The following is a 22382-nucleotide window of genomic DNA, read 5'->3' on the forward strand; positions in this document are numbered from 1 at the left end:
ATATTCCAACAAGCATTAGCAGTAAGCACGTAAGCATCCTGGCCTGTATCAGGAAGTGTGGCCAGCAGGAGCAGGGAGGTCATTCTGCCCCGGTACACTCAGCACTGGTTAGGCCGCACCTCAAGTACTGTGTCCAGTTCTGGGCCCCTCAGTTTAGGAAGGATGTTGACTTGCTGGAACGAGTCCAGAGAAGAGCAACAAAGTTGATGAGGGTTTTGGAACACAAGCCCTATGAGGAGAGGCTGAGGGAGCTGGGGTTGCTTAGCCTGGAGAAGATGAGACTCAGGGGTGACCTTATTACTCTCTACAACTACCTGAAGGGAGGTTGTAGACAGGCAGGTGTTGGTCTCTTCTCCCAGGCAGCCAGTACCAGAACAAGAGGACACAGTCTCAGGCTGCACCAGGGGAGGTTTAGGTTGGATGTTAGGAAGAAGTTCTATACAGAGAGAGTGATTGCCCATTAGAATGGGCTGCCGGGGGAGGTGGTGGAGTCCCCATCATTGAAGGTGTTCAGGAGGAGACTTGATGGGGTGCTTGGTGCCATGGGTTAGTTGATTAGGTGGGTTGGATTGGTTGATATGTTGGACGTGATGATCTTGAAGGTCTCTTCCAACCTGGTTTATTCTATGTATTTCTATGTATTCTATGAATGTCAGGAAAGAGGTCTTGATTATCACATACACGGGCTCACTCTCTAAGCTGCTGGGTGAAATTCATCTAGCTGCATGAAACTCAAAAATATTAAAAAAGATGTGCATGCTACAAGCCTATTTGGTCAGCAAGGCAGATGGGTGCCCACCTGCACATGGTAAAACAGATCATAGCACACAACACAACTATACGAGTTCTGAATTCTGAAACCACTCCAGCTTTGCCCACAGCACATCCATGACCTGGGAGTTAAGGAACAGGTCAGAGACTGTGAAAAAATAAAATAAAATAAGATAAAAAAGTCTTTCTCCTATAAATCTACATGGAAAGGGCACTGATAAAGTGAAGACACTCTTTCACAACACTCTGCAAGCATGCCTTGGCAAAGGCATGTTTTTGACCTTCACAGCTCAAAATGAGAAAAATCCATTTCCGTGGTTGAAACACAGAACTACTGTGTGGAGAGTCACTGCAAATATTAGCAGCTTATTTCTGGCAGTTAGATCTCAACAGGGACGCCTACCAAAAATTTGTGGAACACGACCCTGCATTTCAATAATACCTTTGGTTTGGATAGCTGTTAGAAGTACATAAATGAAAGCCAGAACATGGGCCAGAGCAAACAGGCCTGTTCAGGGGAAAGGCTGGGTAAGGAGGAGGAGGGACCAAGAAAGTGGGGAAATGAGAACATCTGCTGAAGGGAAACATGTTTGTGCCTAATAAACACAGCTTTCAAAATGTATTCATCTACACAGCACACATTGTACAAGATGTTTAAAGTTAAACATGCCTAGAAAGCAAGGGATGATCTTTTCAGGTATTTTTTCCTAACACAGACTCATAGAAACTTGAGAACCTTACACATCCTTTTCTAGACAACTTTGGACTGGCAGTCTGCTTCCCTGTACTGCAAAACATCCTAATACACAAATTGAGACTACAGGTGATTAATCCAAGAGAGACACTGACTTTCATATTCTTCCACAGTTCTTTCTGTGAAGACAGATTTAAATCAGATCCAAACCTTTTTCAAAACAGGAGTTAAGCCTGCATATACCTCTCTGGCTAGGGCTTGCATTTCAATTTGCTACAGTAGTACAGACTCACACAATGAGAACAGGCATCCATAGGCAAACCTGTGGAGCTTCACAATAATTATATCTGTTACACATTTCTGATCTTCTTGTCACTTGCTAGGAATGCATTTCTGCCAGGAATAAGGCTGGTGTTTTGCTTCTGGCTTAGCTGCAAATGGTTGCCATTAAAAATAAACCAAACAAGCTGCTAGAGAAACATTCCCTTCATTTCCTAAGGCTCAAAAAGGACAATCTTCTATTCAGCAGAACTAACAATTCCACTATCCATGAAGTGACAGGTTCAAAGTCTGCCTTGACAGGCAGCGAGGTCAGAAATGTGAATGAGACAGAAGCATGAGGCCAGTCGGCCTTGATATTCAGAGGAAGGCATAAAATAAGTCAGTGTAGAAGTCATGACATTTTTATATTAAGAACAGCTATTTTAGAGGATGCTAAAGAGTTGTCATGGTTCTCCTGACCTCTCTATGGCTGGACACTGCAAGAACAAAGAAGATACAGATCAGACCAATTCAACAGAAGACTTTCCATCAATTTTTATGGCATCTGAGAGTTGAGTCATCAAGCTGTGCAGCTTTACAGAGTCACAGAAATAGAGCTAATAAAACTGTGTCAGACTCTGCAGCATGGGTAAAAGAGTTCTAAATTCCATACAGTAAGTAGAATGCACAATGGTATAGTTTGATATAAAAGCGTCAGCAGCAGTTTATCTGAAATAACTGAGTACAGAGCACTCTGTACCCAGAAAATATATATTAAACCACAGAGCTATATGAAACCTTGTCTGATTTTCACAAAGCAAATTCTTCCCCTTTTCAAAATTCTACAAACAATGTCGTTCCTTCACCATCAGCACCATCATGTTTTTCCCTTTGGTTTTCACTCTAAAGCCCCCTGAAGTTGTGAAGAAAGTATAACAAAGCATCTCTGGAAAGGCATTCTGAATGTGATACATGTTTTCCCCTTTCCCTTATAAATTAAAATCAATTTGAAAGCATACTACTGGGATCCCTCTCTCTGGTATGTAACCAAGGAAGTCCTCTATGTAAAAAATACAAATGTGTGTGTGTATATATATATATATATATATATATATATATATGCAAGCTAATGTGTTGCAAATGTACATTCCAACACACTTAAAGTATTTATCACAAGTAGAACCAGCTCTTTTACACGCTTATTATCTTGACAGACAAGATTATGTGCAAATTTTATTTATGAGAACTTAGTTCAAAGCACTCTTAATGTCCAGTTTCCCTAATAACAGTATATTACCTTCTATCCTCCTTTCCCTGAGGTGATCTGCACAAAGCTTATCAAAATGTAACTCAAAACTCTTGTCTGCTTCAGAATGTGCCAGGCCACCACTACCCACCAGGCTGGTCAGCAGTTGGGCATAGGTTACCACTGCCAGCTTATAAAACAGAGTAAGCTAATAACTCCCTAAGCCATGTAATAGCTGTACCTGACATCATCTCTCATTACTTTAGTTTCCATTACTTTCATTGCCTCTTCCTTCTGCACTCTGTGTTTGCTGAGACTCTTTGTCAAACTGAGTGGAAGTGTGTCTCATCATGCACACACTTGGAAAGGAAACAAGTGGCACACAGAAGAACGGCAAGAATTAAAAAAACTAAAGTATATGTGATTAAAGCATCACCAAGAAGATGGAGATGAATTTCTTGTTTCAGAACGTGAAAGTATAGTATATGTTACGGGGTTGCTTCATGTTTGGGTTAAGTGAGACCCCACCAGGAGAAGTGCATCTAGTTCTGGAGCCCCTATTACAAGAGGGATATGGACGTGCTGGAATGTGTCCACAGAAGGGCCACGAGGATGAGCAGAGGGCTGGAGCACCTCTCCTATGAGGACAGACTGAAAGAGTTGGGGCTGTTCAGTCTGGAGAAGAGAAGGCTCTGAGGTGACCTAATTGTGGCCTTCCAGTATCTGAAGGGGGCCTACAAGAAGGCTGGGGAGGGACTTCTCAGGATATCAGGCAGTGATAGGACTAGGGGGAATGGAATGAAGCTGGAGGTGGGGAGGTTCAGGCTGGATGTGAGGAGGAAGTTCTTCACCATGAGAGTGGTGAAGCCCTGGAATGGGCTGTCCAGGGAGGTGGTTGAGGCCCCATCCCTGGAGGTGTTTAAGACCAACCTGGATGAGGCTCTGGCCAGCCTGATCTAGTGCGGTGTGTCCCTGCCCATGGCAGGGGGGTTGGAACTAGATGATCCTTGTGGTCCCTTCCAACCCTGACTGATACTACGATACTAGGTTAGAGTATTACAAAACAGATAGGCAAAAGCCAAACATCTTAAGTAGATGATGAAATAAATCTTTTTATCTCAGTGAGATGGCCACATAAAGTGCAGTAGTGAAGATCTCATTTAAATTGCTGTATTTTCTTTAGTAGTAACAAAGTATGACAAAAAAATCTTCTGTGACATTTGGGTCTGCATAACTGACATGTGAATCATTGAAAGAGTAGTCTGAAAAAAAAAAAACTTACAAAAATTATGCCAAAAAACCTTAAATGATTTTAGATATTTAAAGAGAAAAACTAAGAAAACAACAGTAACTCAGGACAAGTATGTCAGCTCAGAAAGTCTGGTTTACATTATTTCCCAAGGTGGTAAAGTAGCATGGTAGATTCAGGGGAAAAAAAATCAAACTTTGGCCATGTTTCTGCCCAAGCTGGTCAAAACTCCTTTCTGCTTTATACCACTAATCACTAAGGGTCATTCCATTATAGGTAGATGCATTGGTGAAATAATAAAATGCACTAATTCAATGACCAACAGGCACTGAGGTCCCATCTAACAATGAATCTACTATGTGAAATTCTGTTTTCATTTTCAACTGAGAAAAAAGAACTCAGAAAGTACCATAAAATTAAGAGTTTCACCATGAACATACTCTTGGGAGTATTCTGAGCAGTATTTGAAGTGTGATATTATTTTAGGAATAGGCAATTATTTTTCTACCGGTTTGACAACTCTGTCTGTAAGTCAACCTTCATACATGAACAATAGGAACAATACCCACCATCTACTGATACACTAATATTCTACTACATGGGATTCTATTCTAACCTACTCCTTTCATCTGTAAATGAAGTATCTTAACATGATAAAACTGTAAGGAAGACACCTACTACAATTCAGATTTGTGAATCTCTATTGCACATGGCAGTAAAACCTTCAGAGCACTCTATACCCTACTCCACAAATTCATTCTTGCCTGAAACACAACATACACAGTTCCCAACAGGTACAGGAGTATAATAATAATAATAATAATAATATTAAATATCATTTTTACCTCCCTACCTAAGGCTTGTTTAGTAAAATAAAATAATTCTTCCTTAAATAGTTTCTCCAAATAAAATGTGCTACATCTGTTTTGGCATCTGAAATGTTTGCTTTCCTTTTTTTTTTCCTTAATACTAACAAACAGTTACAGATCCTCAGGTCCTGTCTTGTGAAACTCTGATCTTCGTTCCTCTCCTTTTTTTCTCCAAATGTCATGGCAGTGAGAAAAAACACCTTTAAAATTTGCTGTGCTTTTCATGAGAACAGATTGGCACAAGCAGAACATACCTTACCCACTAAAAGGAAATTTAAAAAACCAAACAAACCCCACCAAAAAAACCAACCAACCAACCAAAACCCCCACAAAAAAATAAAATCCCTATCCTTCTTTCCCCTCTCCCCCCCCCCCCACTTTCTCTTGCTTTTCCAGCACACTGTTCTGTGCTCCTTGTCCCTTTATTTCTACTTCTCTGGGTTTGGGGATTTTTATCCCCACCCTTTTCACAAACCAGGTCTGAAATCCTCAGCAGATCTCCTGCTTGGCCCTTCCTAAGGACCACGGCTTCCCCTACCTAGCTCACTGAAACCTACCAGTACTGGCACCAATAAGCAGACCTCTCCACACCCTCTCTAATTTCGTCACCACCTCAGCAGCCGAATCCTACAGTGGACCTTTCCCCACAGCTACAATTACCAGAAGAAGAGAAGAGAGCACAGCCCCTTCCCACTCTGCAGGAAAGTCAGTACCCAGGAAAACCCATTGGGAATGAAGTCACTCCAGGCTTCTTATAGCTGGATGAGTCTACTGCCTCACCTGCACTTACACTGCAAGAGCTATGGGGCAGCACTGCACCTTTACTTAGGACAGAAACAAGCTCAGCAATGAGCATCTCAGCATTCAGAAATGCTGCTATGCTATTATGGGTGTGATGGTAAGCACAACTACTTATTCCTCTATGTACCATTTGAGAGGCTTACTTCAAAGAGACAGATGCACTCCTACTGTACATGTGAGGGTTTTAGAAAGGAAGAAAGGGAATCTTGGAGTATCTGCCTTCATTTCAAAATCCGTTTTTACGAAGTGTGACAAAGTACTTTTCTGCCCAGCACGGCTTGACAGGGACTCTCCTCTGTTCTGGAAGTAGATATGGACATTGGCTACCCTGGTTGCTGTGTCCAGTGGCACAGGGTACTGTGTGTGTCCCAGAGATGTAGCCCTTGATGTAGTGCAGCAAGCACAGAGGCCAGCCTAGCTGTCAGCTGTGCAAAACCTGAAAGTCAACCTTTTCTGAAACTCTGCTATTCTTCAAGTTTATTTTTTTCCTGGTGTAAATTCAGCAGCCTTCAGCCCGGAGGATACACCCAACACTTCTGCATATCCAGAGACTAACCTCGCCCTCACTCCTACCGCTTCCTGACAGGCCACCTTTTACCAGGAAAGGAAACAACTGCAATTGAGCATGGCAGCAATCCATGTTTCCTCACGCAATCTTAACACATGGTTTCCTATAACTCCCATGAGCAAGCAGTGCCCAGGCCCTCCCAAAGCCTATCCCACCTACCCAAGCTCCCCCCTGAAAACCCCCGCTTCTAAAAGGACCGGGTGCCCCACACTGGTTCCCAATCTTTGATGGCATCAGTAAACTATCTTAAGATGATGTCCCACATTCATACAAATTATGTAAAACCAGACAGACTGACTCTGCCCTGAAGCACTCCAGCAAAGCTTTTGACTCTAGCAGAGGTACAGTGCTGTAAAGACACACTCTCAACCACTGTGGGTAGCGTACAGATGAACAAAATATAAAGCTGCTCATGCAAAACTTCATGGTGCTAGGCTCAGGGTTTTTTATCGCTTTAACTAAGCATCTTGAAATCTTTGGAGAATGTTTTATTTAGGAGCAGTAATGCACAGTTATCAGGGGGGTTCAGCTCATTTAATTAAGTTTAATACCATTACACCCCAGTGGGTCTTAAAATGCAAGAATCTATTTAAATATTATTTAGATGCGTATCTTTTAACTACTACAGATTGCACAGGGCTTCATATTTCCATCAATTAGGGATATCAACCTAGTAAGAAGAAGTAACTCTTGCCAGCTTATAATCCTTTCTACTTTGGGATCTTGTGTTTTATTTGCTTATTTCCCTTTATCCATGTATAGTGAAGACACACTTTCTGCACTCCTGTGTTCTCATATGCTTCATCACTGGCAAAGCCCTTCCTAATTAGGCTGGATAGGCCTCTTACCCAAATAAAAGAGAAATATTTTTGCCTACCTACAGAGTCTAGACTTGAACAACCGTGTGGCCGCAGTATCTCCCAGGTATTTTAAGTACATGATGTTTCTCCAAAGGGGCAACATGAACTGTATAACTTACAGAAGCTCCCCCAGCAGCAGGTTTCTATGTGCTTGCTTCAAGGAAGTGCTTAAACCCATGTGTGCTGTCAGTCCCATGGCTCTGTTCACTAACAATAGACATGAGGATATAGAACAAAGCTGCATTAAAGGAAGTTCAGACTGGACATTAGGAAAAGATCCTTCATTGAGAAGGTGGTTGGTCACTGGAAGAGGCTCCCCCAATTAAGTGGCCACAGTACAAAGCCTGTCAGAGTTCAAGGACTGGACACCACTTTTAAGTCATATGGTTCAGTTTTAGGCAGTCATGTAAGCAGGAGGGAGCTGGGCCCTTATGGGGCCCTTCCAACTTGAGAGAATCCATGATTCTCTGTTGCTTTTACTGGAGTCAGTGTATTACTCAAGTACTGCGCATCAGAGATGCACATGGAACTGAATCATGAAACAATTCAAAAAGCCCCGTGTGGCTAAAGAGACCATAAAAACCAGAAACTGCCAGAACTCCAGGATCAACAAAGCTTGCAAAAATTGTCTCTCTACAAAACCCAGTTGCTGGTTCTGACTGACCTGAAGCCATGAACCAGAGGGTCAAAACCAGTAACTAGATAAAAACACTCTGACTTGGAGAGTAAGCTGAGTTCTCACTTGAGCAACTTCTCTATGCACAGCAACTTGAACATCAAAAGGAGAGCATCTCACTAACTAACCATTTGTCAGAAGAGTTGTCACGGCAAAGAAAAACATCTCACCTAGTTGTAAAATAGACTGTAACACGAAAAGAAAGTCTCATACAGGGGGAGTTTAGTCACATTCTCCTTTTGAGATGCAAGAAGAGACTGAAGACTCAGGGAACACCAAATCATGAACCCAGCAAGAGCAGGAGGACAGCTTATGTAATCAAGATGCATACAAAGCACCACAAAACCAGCAGGGGGTTCTCTGAGCCAAAGGAAGATGTTACATTGCTTTTCACAGCATGTACCCTTATCAGTATAGCAAATAATCCGTCTCACACATAAAGAATCACGACTTGAAGGAAAACAAAGATTTTGCCCTATGACTCTCTCAAGGAGAAAGGAGAGTCACACATTTTCAGAGGTGATTTCTTCAAAGCTTGAAGTACAACCTGAAATGCAAGGGCTAGTTCAGAACAAGTTACATGCGAATAAGCTTTCAAGGCATCAGACTGTCTCCAGCAAAACAGTAAATTACACTCTTATCCTCAGCCTGTTTTAGCTAACCAGCCCTCTGCTACAAATTACCCGTTCGAACCACCTGCTGGCAATACCTGAATGGTATAATTTCACATGACTCACACACACATCAATGGTTACCCACCTATAACCTGTATTTGTCTTTAAGCAAAAACAAAACAAGGTGCAACCAACTAGACACAAAGGCTTACTTTGCTCACTGATATTCCTTCTCAGGGCTTGAAGTAAGTCCTGTCATTTCTGAACCAGGCTTAAATCTCCATCATTTACTTCCCACATGATCCCTGTGTGTCCACACCATTCAGTCATCTCCTCTGGGCCTCCCCTAAGCCAGTCTGTGTGCTGACCTTCCCTTGCCAAGGTCTTGGTGCCTGCTCCAGCCATTTCCTGACATGAAGGCAGCAATTCTTCCTTTCATGTGATCTTCCTAAATCCCTCTTCCTGGCTCTTGCAAGATACCCTTCTCAGCTGGGATTCTCTTTTCACTTTTCTAGCCACAGGAATACATTTCTGGATACTGAGTCATTGTACCTCCATCCCTTGTCATTCTCTATTTCCTCTATATGAGAAGCATCTTCCTAAGACAGTCATGAGTCTGGAGAAAAAAACAAACAACAACAACAAAACCCACAAATAACAAAACAACAACTCATTACTGTTTGGGTTGGGGTTTGATCTTTGTTTGGAGTTTTGGGGGGTTTGTTGTTTTGGTTTGGGTTTTGTTGTTGTTGGTTTGGTTTGGTTTGGTGGGGGAGTGTTTGTTTCATTTGTTGTTGGGGGGGGAGTTGGTTGTTTTGGTTTTGTTGGTTGTTTTTTGGGGGGGGGGGGGGGGGGGAGGGTTGTTTGTTTTGTTTTGTTTTTCTTTTTAAACCCACACAGCAACAGATCTACCTAAGAAAGGCAGAAGGACCATAGAGGAGCTAACACATTTCTTTTATGCTACTCCCCTCTTTTTCATGGCAGTTTACAAAATAACTAACTATCTGTAAGCATTTTGCAGTAGCTGCAGTTAGGTTTGGCAGATGAAAATTCTATTGTCTCTGTTTTGGCAATTAGGATCTCAACCTCCACTGACCGAACCCAATGAGACTCATCATGATTAGGTCTGTAACAAGGATGTGCAAGAGCATCCCTTTCCTTTCATTTATGCATGAACAGACACCAAACATAGTATGAAGCTATTCATCATCATCATGCTAATATTTTGATTAAGTCCTTGACCTTATGTTCTCTCTTAACTTCCTGAGTTTAGATAGCTATCATGCAAAGCTCAGGTTTTACAAAGACTATCCATCCGCACATATATTCTGTCCCAGACATAAAATCTAAACAACACATCACTAGATCTGGACTCAGCAAGACACAGTATATTTCACCACACTCATCCTAGTATCTCTTCAATTCAGTACATAACTGAACATGCCACCCCAGTGGAGAGATACACCAATTCATGTCTCCTCATAAAATGTTCAGAATAAAGGTAGCTGTAACTAAAGAGGAAAACAGACTTTCTCAGGACTGACAGTCATTTTGCACTGTCTACAACTGAGCAGTCTCCATTGATGAAACAAGAAATAAAACACACCTTTTCCCCAAACCTCTCCAAACAATGAACAGGACACATCATCACAAAATAAAATATAACAAGAATATGCATCTTTCCATTTTTATTTATATAGTACACAGTATCACACAGTATCACAGTACCACCAAGGTTGGAAGAGACCTTGAGGATCATCGAGTCCAACCTGTCTCCACAGACCTCATGACTAGACCATGGCACCAAGTGCCACGTCCAGTCCCCTCTTGAACACCTCCAGGGACGGTGACTCCACCACCTCCCTGGGCAGCTCATTCCAATGACAAACGACTCGCTCGGTGAAGAACTTTCTCCTCACCTCAAGTCTAAACCTCCCCTGGTGCAGCTTGAGACTGTGTCCTCTAACATCCAGCCTAAACACAGCAAACAGAGTGGGTACTTCCACATACAAGCTGGAACACTGACAGATAAATGTTGGTAATTAAAAGGAATTTGCTATTTTCCTCTGTATGGTAGTAAAAAAAACCCAACAAACCCACAAAGAAAAATGTTCAAAGCATTTGCTACATATAAAGATTCACAGCATGCACTGCCAGCAGTCAATCTGCCTTTACTCAGACCTTTTTCTCTATCAAAAAAAAACCAAACCTCCATGTGGCTCCAGCCATGCAGGTGTATCAGTGCCTATGCACCTCACTGCAGACCCCAGAGCAAGCTCTGCTGTCAACATTTTTCAGGTGATATAAACAGCCTCCTCTTACTTCCACCAAAACCAGAGGCAAATGGCAAGTGACCTCATGGAATGTAGGAACACAGACAGCTTCTATGGTGGAGATCCCCCTTGCTGTACAAAAAAGATGCAGACAGGCTGGAAAGCATCCAGAGAATGCCACCAGAATGATCAGAGCACTGGAAGATCTGCCATAGGAGGAAAGGCTGAGAGAACTGGGTTTGTTCAGCCTTGACAAGAGACAGCTTAGGGAAGACCTTATTACCACACACCAGTAAATAAAGGGCAGCTACTAGGATGATGGAGACTCCCTTTTTGTGAGGAATCACATGGAAAAGGCAAGGGGTAATGAGTACAAGTTACTCCTGGGGAGATTCTGATTGGAATCCAGAAGAAAATTTTTCACAATGAGAACAGACATTGGAATAATATCCCAAGAGAAGCAGTAGATTGCCTTACATTTGTCAGTTTGAAGACTCAGCTTGGCAGGGTGCTGGGCCATCTTGTTTAAACTACACTATCACATAGAAAGGTTGATCCTTGGGGTCCCTTCCAACCTGGCACTCGGTGCAAGTTTGCTGTGCTGAAAAAATTGCCACATTTATATGCCAGAGAGATAGCAAAAAGCAAACACATGTTCTGAGCCTAATTAGCCCTCCATCTAACACAAAGCATCATGTAAATCCAGTGCAGAAGAGGGCAGAAACTGGCCAACATGGATTAGTGCCATAGACACTAGCATTCCTGCTCCACTGCCTATCCACTGCTGTATTTCTTGGTACACCAAATGCAAGAGTTGGCCATGAGCTTTTCATTGCCTGACTAGAAATTTCTTCACCTTACCAGTTTTTTGGGCTTTGAAATGCATTATCAGTCCTCATAGAATATTACATGTGGAAATCTGTTCTCCCCAGCTTTTGTACATGACACATTACCACAAAATACTCTGAAGCCCTGAGTTTTTAAAGCATAAACATATGGTCACCTTGAAGATGGAAGCCTGAAGACAGAAACCACCACTAACGTGCAATGTGGAGTCTGCCCCTGCCTTTTCCCATTCTACAATGGTTCTTTATGAATTCCCAGGTGAGAAAGAAGCCTAGCACAGAGTGGAAATCACAACCTAAAAGTTTTATGTATGAATAAAAATACAGTTATGTACAAACCAGAATTTTTCTTATTTTCATTTTCACAGAGTACACATTTCAGTTCAAACGTAATGCATTTGTTGTCAGCCTTCAGACCTACTATCCTAAGCTGCCTGACCACTGAAAGCTCCAAAACTCTAAGAACTAAAGATTATTCTGTGTAACTGAAGGATACATTAAAGTTTATAAAGTGATATTGATAAAAATATAGAATATGTCTCACAGAGATGGTAAGACGAGATGAGCCTAATTTTAGCAGCAGAAAATAAGTATCTTCAATTTGCACTCTATCCTTAGAACCCTAGAAATTTCTGTTGTAAAAAACTCTTTCAGCTGATGTGGCATACACAGGAAGCCCCTGCTGGAAGACTGCAAGCATAAAATCCAAAAAGGGTTAACGCGCTGGAGAACTGTAACAGACACAGATAGATACAGAACACAAACACCCAAACATCTCCCTAGCTCTAAGTGCACAAACCCCACACATTCTACAGAAATGGCATATCACTTATGACCTGTAAGATACTATTCTGTCAAGTAAAACACCTTAAAAGCCTAAACTGCTCTCTTCCCAAACTGCAGTGAAATGCCATGCAACTAGCCCCAGTACACTCACCGAAAACCCTTCTAACAGTACTGCCATGGTGCAATAAGCATTAATGACAAGCACTCTCCAATTTGTATTTTCCTGCATCAAGTCAGACTATGGTTACAGACAAGTAGAGAGTGAGCTCTGTACAACAGGGTCAGCTTGGTGCTGGCACTGAGAGGACCAGGAGGCTCAACTCCTCTGAATTTGTGAAGGAATGACAAAAGTTGCTTTTTTTTTTTTCTTTCTTGTTGAAAACCTAAAAGCCATACACTGCTCCACTATAAATAAACTTTGTGCCCTAGGCTCACTAAGTTTTTATGTAAACAAGGAAGAAACTAGGCCTTTTATCTTTTGTTCTTTACTTCATCTTTTTTTCCATCACACCCATTGGCTCTGCACAAAGCATCTTCAGTTGCAAGCAAGAGGGTTAGGAGTGTCTCACAATCAAGAGGTTGCTCATGTACTCTCTATGTTGTAACAAGCATGGTACTGTTTTCACTACCATCTAGTGACTCTCATCACGCTCACTGCAAAGCTTTCAAAGTATTGCCTTTTAAATTGTATTAACAGCTACCCAATCTCCTTTGCAAACACACTCCCATGCACAGAGAACATACTGAAGGTGGAGAACACTGGGACACAAAATTTTAATATGGTGTAACCAAAGAGCATAAAGCAGTGTATGTCATCGTAAACACGGCGACAATAACGAAACCAAAGAAGATGTGTTTATATTCCTGATAATTATATTACCATGCTTGTAAGCTTCAAGGCGTGTGTTTACCCATGCACATAAGAACAACCATATTTTTTCCATCTGGAGGCCTGATCATGTAAACAGATCTCAACAGCATATCCCTGTGCTCATGGCAGGGCCACAGGGAGGTCAAATCAGCAAAATCTAATGAGCCTGTAGCAGAGCAGATCTGCAACAGCGCTCCAACCAGATTGTACTTGGATCACAATGCAGCTGTAAGGAACCACTTCTCTAATTTATTGTATGACTTTCCATAAAAAAACCTGTGATTTATAAATCAGTTTTGTATTATATTCTTAAACTTGTCCATCTGGTTATACCCTGCTTAAGACTGTTTTCCAGATAGGCTGTATCATCCCCACTCTTGATTTCAAACTCCTCATAGGAAATGTGCCTCTAAAATAGGTTCATAGCTCAAACATTCTTACCCAGGTGTCATTAAAACTTGAAGCATTTTATTATAGCAATCTTAGTTCAAATAAAAATAGTGAATTGTAACTTTGTGCCTCAAAACATGGCAGTGGACATGAAAAGTCTGCTCTTACTGTAAGTCAGGAAAAAACTTTATGTCACCTCAAGAAGATCAAAGCATGCCCACATCTGACCCATACCACAGCTACTGCACTGCAGTGAGGGAAGCTCCTTCTGTTTTGTGTAGTTACTCTCCATAACGGAAATCTGTGTTGCAAACTCCTGGGTTCAAATGTGTTTCAGAGAACTCTGCTAAATTTTCTTCCTGCCAGTGGGACAGTTATGTCTCCTGATGACAGTTAGAAATAGAAGCCCTCCATACCTCTTTATCTTATCGTGCAACATGCATCCATATACTAGTTTAATATGAACATGCTTATATAGCAGAAACATAATTTTTGAAGACTTGCATGTATTAAACACAGTTCCTTCTTTTTGTTCATTTCTTCAAGAAAAACCTGGAATCCCAACTCTTGCAAATCCACTTCAGCATTCCAACAGTTGCAACAACCACTTTCCTCCTCCTCTTCCCACTACCAAAAAAGGCTACAGAGTGACAGGTTCATTAGTCACCACCAGCATCACAGGATCTCAAAGAGGAACATTATTAGCAGCACTTTCTGTTAAAACAAGTACTGTGACAAATCACTTTTCTGGGTCACTACAAATTAATTTCTATTCATCCTGTGTTACTGAACCTCCTGACGTCTGAGCACAACATGTGCTCCACAACCATTACTACCATGTCTACAGGTTAAGTGGAAAAGGAGGCGGCCTGTGCTGCTGCGTGAAAAAAAACCAAAACACCAACAACCAGAGATACTGAATTACAGAGGGAGACCTTGGAAGGCACAGGAAGCAGGACTGGGTGCATCAGCAGCTTCCTTTCCACCATGCCACCTCCAGAGAGAAAAAAAGTCCTGATGAATCCAAGACCAGGGCCAAAGCTGGAGCAATTCAACCACAGTCTAGGAGATAGAAGTCTCAAAATCCCTTGTCCTGAACACTGTGTGTTTCACCCATCCCTCCAGTCTGCACCAGGTCCAGCAGTGACCCTGCTCTGCCATGCCCTGGTCTCGCAGGTCATGCAGCTTAACCTCTCCGCTCTCTGTTTGCACAGCATCTCATGCAATCTGCACTAATTAACAGAGATTTCTAGACAGCATTAGAGTAAATTAAATGTTAACCATTAGTTCGTTCTGTAAAATATAATTTGCCCCAAGATACACTAAAATAAGTGTTTATCTCCTGACTATAGAAAATGGTAGCTACCATATGTAGCATAATACATTGCATTCCATTAAATAAAACTCCTGTAAGTGCTCATTGTCCTGCATGTGCAACACTTTTCCATTTTCCACACCGATTTTAATTTGCTTTCAGTTTAGAGACCGCCATTCTTTCATAACCATGAAAGAAAGCAGGCATCATTACGGGCGAATTCTGCCAATCTAATATTCCAATGCTCTTAAAAGACAGTAAGAGCTTGATTGACTTTCAACTGTGGAAAACTATGAAGAAAAAGTATTGCCAAATATTGATAATGGAGCTGGTATTCATAGCAAGCCGGTAACACACTGGAAAATAAAATTTTAGTACCAAGACTCACATTTACCTCAAATTTAGTTTCTCTAGTAAACAACAGTTCATAGCAGACAAAGAACAAGTATGTAAAAATCTTCCTACTGTTCCCCCTGAATTCAGAGACAAGGGAAACCTGGAGTTTGCTTTCAAGAAAGCACAAGAAGGGCACCAAACACCAAACCTCTTATCATTCCTGACTGTGTAGGGTCTTGTGGGGACTAGTCTCTGATGGAAACATCTGTTTTATGTGACCTGACGTGCAAGAAAAAGCCAAGACCAAAGGTTATCTCTATAAGCTGTCTTTCTTCAAAAAGGGATTAAAGTTTCTAGGCATAACATTGCACAGAAAAAGAGAAGGAAAGGAGACCCAACAGGTTAAGTTTAAAATACAGAAGTAAATCCAACACCTAAACTGTCAGTCACTCTCCATTTTGATATCTTTACTTGAAAGCAAAATATACTACAGAGTTTTGTACAACAGAAAAAAACCCCCAGTACCTGCTAGACTGAAAAGCAGAGTCCAGGCCTTCTGGGTTTATTCTTACTGTCACAACTGGGATATGCTTTAAAAATGCACTCCGAAGTAGAAGTCAGAAATATTTTCCATCAGAACATCCCAATGTGCTCTTTGAGCAGTTTATGCAACGTAACAACCGCATTACAAACGTGAAAAAAAGAAAACAAATCAGAAAAAATTAGCATGTTGCATTTTCAAAAGCACATTCTACCTGGAGCAGCTGCCTGCGCTTTTCAATAGAGCCCTGCTGAGCGTTGACGGCTTCAGCAGGAGTGGCCTCTTGGTGCTAAGCAGACAACAGAGACATAAAGCCACTCAAATGAGACACTGAGAGAGGAACGGAGCAGAGAGGGTTCCGTGAGAGGTCATGGCGAAAACGATGGTTTAAGGAAGCACAGTCCTTGGAGAAATCTGCAGCTCGGGTGAGCTGCCACAACTCCTCCTGGCAGTCCTCCAACTGTTTTTATCGGTCAGGGATCTACTTTCCAGATCTCTCCAGATATCCAGGCTCCTTGGCTTAAAATCAAATTCCTCTCCCCAAAGTATGTTAGCCAGTATGTAATTACATGTTATCACAGTAGGATTATCAGCTGGCGTCTTTCTCTCTTTTAGTTTGTTTCTTTATCACTTTGATAAGAAATTCAAATAGTCACTGAAACATGGAGATGAAGATAGATTACGTATGTAAATACTAGGGTTCCCAGAACAAACCCAAGTGAGCTTTATTATCCTCAAAGTACTCTGTTCTCTTCAGCCATCTGTAGATGGTGGGAAAGCCCTGGTTTTCTCTTAACATAACTGCAAAATATTATCAAGCCAAGAATTTTTTTTTCCAGATCTTGTAACTGATTCAATTGTTTGAAACAAACTAGCCATCAATTTGAAATAAAATGGAAAGACTTCTAATTTCATTGCATCTCTTGTAAGAAGTTCTGTATCTTTTTGATATTGACCACTGAAGACAAAAGCTCCTCATACAAAAAGACATCTTCTTCAGTGAAATCCCTGCTCTATTAAAACTGATCAGAGTTTTGTCAGTGATTTCCTTAATGTCAGTATCTAAGCCATATACCTGTTTGAGTTACGCTGAGAAGGAAGAGCATCCCACAAACAAAACAAACACTGGAGTGTCTTCCCTGCGCCAAGGTGAACAGTCCATGTTTTGAAAGCCTATCTTTAAAAGAATAAAGTTCATGATTTTTATCTCATACTACAATTTGTTTTCAGATATGATCACATAAAAACCTTCAGACTCTCAGCAACGGAGTTTGCTAACACTACATCAATATATGTTTCTACACCAAAAATAGCCCTTTTTATGATGTTGAATTTTAGGGATGCTGAGAATTTCTATATTACTACTCATGATCAATGTTCTGTACTCTCTATCCAAAACCTGAATATACTTCAGAATCACCAAGATCACCAAGTCCAACCTGTCACCACAGACCTCATGACTAAACCATGGCACCAAGTGCCACATCCAATCCCCTCTTGAACACCTCCAGGGGTGGTGACTCCACCACCTCCCTGGGCAGCACATTCCAATGGCTAACAACTTTCTCTGTGAAGAACTTTCTCCTCACCTCGAGCCTAAACTTCCCCTCGTGCAGCTTGAGACTGTGTCCTCTTGTTCTGGCGCTGGTTGCCTGGGAGGAGAGACCAACCCCCTCCTGGCTACAACCTCCCTTCAGGTAGTTGTAGACAGCAATAAGCTCTCCCCTGAGCCTCCTCTTCTCCAGACTAAACAATGCCAGCTCCCTCGGCCTCTCCTCGTAGGGCTGGTGCTCGAGGCCTCTCACCAGCCTCGTTGCCCTTCTCTGGACTTCCACCATTCATTGTTGCTTTGAGACACTGCAAATTAAAATTCACCAATACATTCCAACATGTGCTTGCTACAGACTAGTATGTTATCTAGTGAGCTCCATCAACAGCACAAATAGCTTTGAGGTGCTTATACCACAGCTGCACCTATGGAATACTTCATTAGAGTAAGTACAAAAGGGAAATGTCACATTTATTTCAGTAAAATCCCAGTACAGCTGCAAGTACACTCAGTATTTGTCAAGTATAGAGAAAGTTATTAAGTGACTTCAAAGTCTGTAAACCATGCTGTTCACAAGCAGCACTTGAAGAATATTTGCTTCCTCTCTGGACCCGGGATCTACCATCACAGGCTCCTGACAATGAAGTCCTATTTTAAGGAACCTAACTGGACATACACAAACAATGAAACACATTTATCCTCTGAGTTAGAGGGACTCAATTTGTATTTTAAGGAACTGGAGCACTGAATGCCACCTGAGCTGACATCCATGGCTTTTCCTCCTACATCTGCATCTAGAGATACCACCACAGCCACCGCCATACACCACAGAGCTTCCAGCAGGGCCAGTGGGAGGAAGGTGATACCTTCCCTTCCTCTTTCCCACTGCTGCAACCTGAATATGAGGACAGTATCAGGCATTTAATCATTTTTACAAAGAACATCTTTTTCACCATAGGGACAGTGAAGTGGTGGAACAGGCTGCAAAGAGAAGTTGTGCAGTTTCTGTCTCTGGAGGTTTTCAAGACCTGACTGGATAAAACCCCAGGTAACCTCACTCAGCCTTAGACCTCTCCCTACATCAGCTCGAGGCCAGGCTAGATGCCTCCTAAGGTCCTTCCTAACCTGCATCATCCTATGATTATTGCTTAAGAACACAATTTTCTCTCTCATACTCAATCAATAAACTTTTGAGGATCACTTTTTTCCCTTCGTTTTAGTTTTCCCCTCCCAAGATCCTGGCTCTTCCCTCCTGCCTCTTCCCATCTTCTATTACTTTCCCCTTTGGTAGCTTTAAAGCTGTTGCAGGACCACCTAGCTAGTCTATCACTGCACCACCTTCTTGGTTCACAAAGTTGTATCCAGTGAATGACTCCAGTGTCCACTCTGTGATTCCTAGTTATTTTGGATCATGAATTACTGTAAATCCCAGGAATTTAAGACTCTCACTTAATTGATGATGCGAAAGAAGTAAGTCAGCTATGCAGGCTACTGTTGTGGTCTCATGGACTATAAGCAACCATCTACAAACTTCTATTTGGAAGCCACAAATCTATTTTACTGTTTGCCTTTATCAGCACATTTTTGAAAGGACAAAGCTCTATGTTCCACAAAAACAAGAAGTGAAAAAGGCACTGAAACTAGCTCTTCCTTGCCTTCAGACATGGACAGAGCACTAAGCAGGTTTATACTTGCTTCATATTAAGACATATTTAGCAGCTGCAAAGACTAGAAACTCTTAAAAAACCTCTATCTGAAGAAAGCTGACAGCTTGTAGTGAGATGAACTTCGGTCTCCCCTCAGGTGAGTTAGTATTTGAGACCCAACACAAGGGTGTCTCTCTATATTTGTAGTAAGGTTGCAACACAAACCAGTTCACTAAGAAAACGTAACAGTGCTGGGTGAGGTTTGCAACCAATATAAACTATCAACTTCATAGTTACAAGGTAACTCCTTCCTCTAAGTCAAATTACTTTAGCTTAGTTTTATTAGAAGACAAATAATATTTAAATAGCTCTGTTTTCCCAGGAAGGAAACTAGCTTGCCAATTCACATTATTAGTTGAGTGAGAATCAGATCTTTTCCTGCACTGAGCTCCAGCATGCTAGGCTGTTGGTCTGGCCTCCTCAAACACTCCTTCCCAGGCATCCAATAGCACTTTGCTCTTACTAAATGGAGTACTGAAACCTGCCAGAAAAGGAGAAAGAGACACTGTTCATAAAGTACCAACTGTGTGCTCCCTACAAACTGGCAGAACTGACTCTGCTTGCGTTCTTCGATTAAAATCGTTAACAGTGAAAGAATGTACACAGCAAGGTGCTATTACACTCAAGTCCCTATCAGGGGAGAATTTCTGTGAAGCAGTGAGACAAGTTTTTTAATCTCACTTTTAATATTAACAATAAGTCCATGTGGGGAAAAAAAAAAAAAGCTGGAAGAAAAATGCTAATTAAATTCTCTGTTCAACTCTGTAACACTTCTGAATTAGATCTTACTGGGTATACTATTCCTTCTGTTCCACAGCAGTTTCCCAAAAGGCATTTCTCATAATATTCTTTCATTGTTGTTGGTTAAGCGTTAATAACAAAAATTCATATGCATCAAGCCTGTTCGTTTTATTTTTAAATGAATAAACAGGCATTCCATTGTTGATTACCACATTCCTGTATCATTGGAAAACTGCCAGCTCCAGTACATATACAACCTTAGCATTTGGTTTTTGCTGAGTGGCACTCCTCTGTGGTAATTATCATCTTGCACCCAAAGTAAATATTATTCTCTTGCTGCAAGTAGAAATAAGGCATTGACTCCTCCTGTATTTTACTACTTGCCATCCAGTCTGTCCTGTCGGTATGCTACGTGCCCACTTAAATATAATTCCTTGAGCCCTTGTTACTGGGGCCATCTCTTTTGTTTGTAACCAATGAATTATGAGGATTCTTCTTTCCTCAGAAGCTCACCAGCGCAGAAACTACAAGGACCGTAACCGAGCAACTAGTTTCCGAAAAAACTACCGGGAGTAACAGCTCCAAACCCGGCACCCGATAGTGCCACAGGGCACGGGGCAGCGGTGCTGGGAGGCCGGGCGGCCGCGCCCCGAGTCCAGGGGGCACACGGGGGTCGGCAGCGCCCTGCGGGCGGGGACACCAAACACGTGCGCGGAATGTAAAGGCAGCAACACACCAGCCTTTCGCCCAAATTTAACTGAATCGGCCGGAACGCCGGAGCAACGGGAAACAATGCGCCCACTCACCAGCCTGAACAAGCGCTTCTGGCTGTGTAAACAGACGCACGATCTGGTCTGCTGCGGTAAACAGCTCTAGCCCCGGTCCCTCAGCGGAGCCCTGCCGTCCCGCCTGCAGTGACAGCCGCGAAAACTTTAATCCAAAACTGTGATGGAAAGGGTCTTGAGTTTGTCCACGGAATTACTTTTCTCAGTAGTTAGGAGCCCGCGCGGTGAGGACACCCTCCAACTTGGACAAACTCCGCAGCAGGTGCCGGGAACTCAGCGTCCCGGCAAGAGCAGCGCCGCCCGCCGCTCTCTGACGAGGGGAGCAGCGCAGGAGAGCGGCTGCCCGCAGCCCACCTCGTCGCTACTCCTCTGTCCTGGCCCACAGCCCCCGGCCCAGCCGCACTCACCAGGATGCCCATCACGTCGGCCCACAGCTGGGCGAACGCCTCCGACGTGCCGCTCTCCGCCGGGGCGGCAGGGCTGGCCGCCCGATCCCCCTCCATGCCCCGGCCAGCCGCCGGATCAGCGCCGGCTCCCCACCGCCGCCGGCCCGCCCCGCCCCGCCATGCCTCCCCCGCCCCGCGACACCGCGGGCCGGCCCTGCTGCCGCCGCCGCCCCTCAAACTTTGGGCCCAGCGACAGGGTGGCCGGCGGCGCGGCGGTGCCACTGCGGCGCGGCGGGGGGGGGCCATCCGGCGGCGACAAAGCCCCTCCTCCCGCCGTCGCTGCGGGCCGGCCCCGCACCCCTCGCCTGCCCGTGGGCTCGCCCGGCACATGTGGCCGCCCCGAGTTGCCAAAACAGGGCCCCAGCACCGCCCCGGCGGGGTCCTGATCACCGCAGGCTGCCCCCGGCCCTGAAGTCGAGAAGGTGAGGTCGGCGCTCGTGGGGGACGGCTGGTTACTGATCACGCTCCTTCAGTGCCGGCGTCTCACCTGTCTGCCGGCATCTCCGGCGGCAAAGTCAGCAGCATTTTCTTAACGTCGTGCACGATTAGCTAGGAAACGGTGCCAGCAGCCGTCGTTACAAGGCCAGCAAGGGGTGAGGTGTCCAGTTAATTCACTCTTATAGTTTAAATTCTGGGACCGCATCATTCTCTTGAGGAGAGTCCTGTCATGAGTCGCCTTCTAAAAGGCAAAGCTCTCCTTGGGGTGGAACTGTGGAAACGCTGCCTCCATCTATGCCTCTTGCTTCCCTATTGCTACACTGCCACCCCTCCAATTATATTGAAGTGAAATAATCACCGATTACAAAGAGCAGTAGGGATGCTCCTTCATCCTTCGTAGGAAACAGTCAAGTGCCCATGCACACATATATTCACAGCACACTTGTTAGGGAGGGTACACTAACAGTGGTCAAGCCCCACTGCCCGTGGGTGGAAGGAGAGGGAGAGGTCAGTGGAAGGATGATGCAAAAGCCTGCCTGTCACCTCACACTTCCTTCCCATCTTTTACTGGGATCAGCATGAAGGCAATCTTTTACTCCTCTCATGTCTAAGATTTGAAATGGGTAGATACATATTGAAAAGCAACCATTTCGAGCTCTTGTTCACTGGAAACACCTGTCTGCACCAGGGCTGCGGGAGTGAGGAAGAAGTGAAATATTCAATGGACATGCAGCTGTCATGCACTGACCTT

General features: G+C 43.3%; 1 protein-coding gene across 4 annotated transcripts in view; it reads right to left on the reverse strand.

Moving 5' to 3' along the window:
• The window catches only part of LOC104300880 (SAM and SH3 domain-containing protein 1), a 596399-nt gene that overhangs the window by 104060 nt on the left and 469957 nt on the right, over positions 1 to 22382 (reverse strand). Inside the window, exon 1 of one of the 4 annotated variants that reach the window (XM_054162728.1) lies at positions 21155 to 21315. The exons of the other annotated variants lie outside the window; for them this stretch is intronic. Within the exon in view, the coding sequence (XP_054018703.1) occupies positions 21155 to 21250 (96 nt within the window). The 5' untranslated portion in view covers positions 21251 to 21315. Of the gene's footprint in view, positions 1 to 21154; positions 21316 to 22382 lie in introns of those variants that run through there. 4 annotated transcript variants of the gene reach the window in all.

This window comes from Dryobates pubescens, chromosome 6, assembly GCF_014839835.1.
Source record: "Dryobates pubescens isolate bDryPub1 chromosome 6, bDryPub1.pri, whole genome shotgun sequence".
In the NCBI taxonomy this organism is placed as follows: Eukaryota; Metazoa; Chordata; class Aves; order Piciformes; family Picidae; genus Dryobates; species Dryobates pubescens.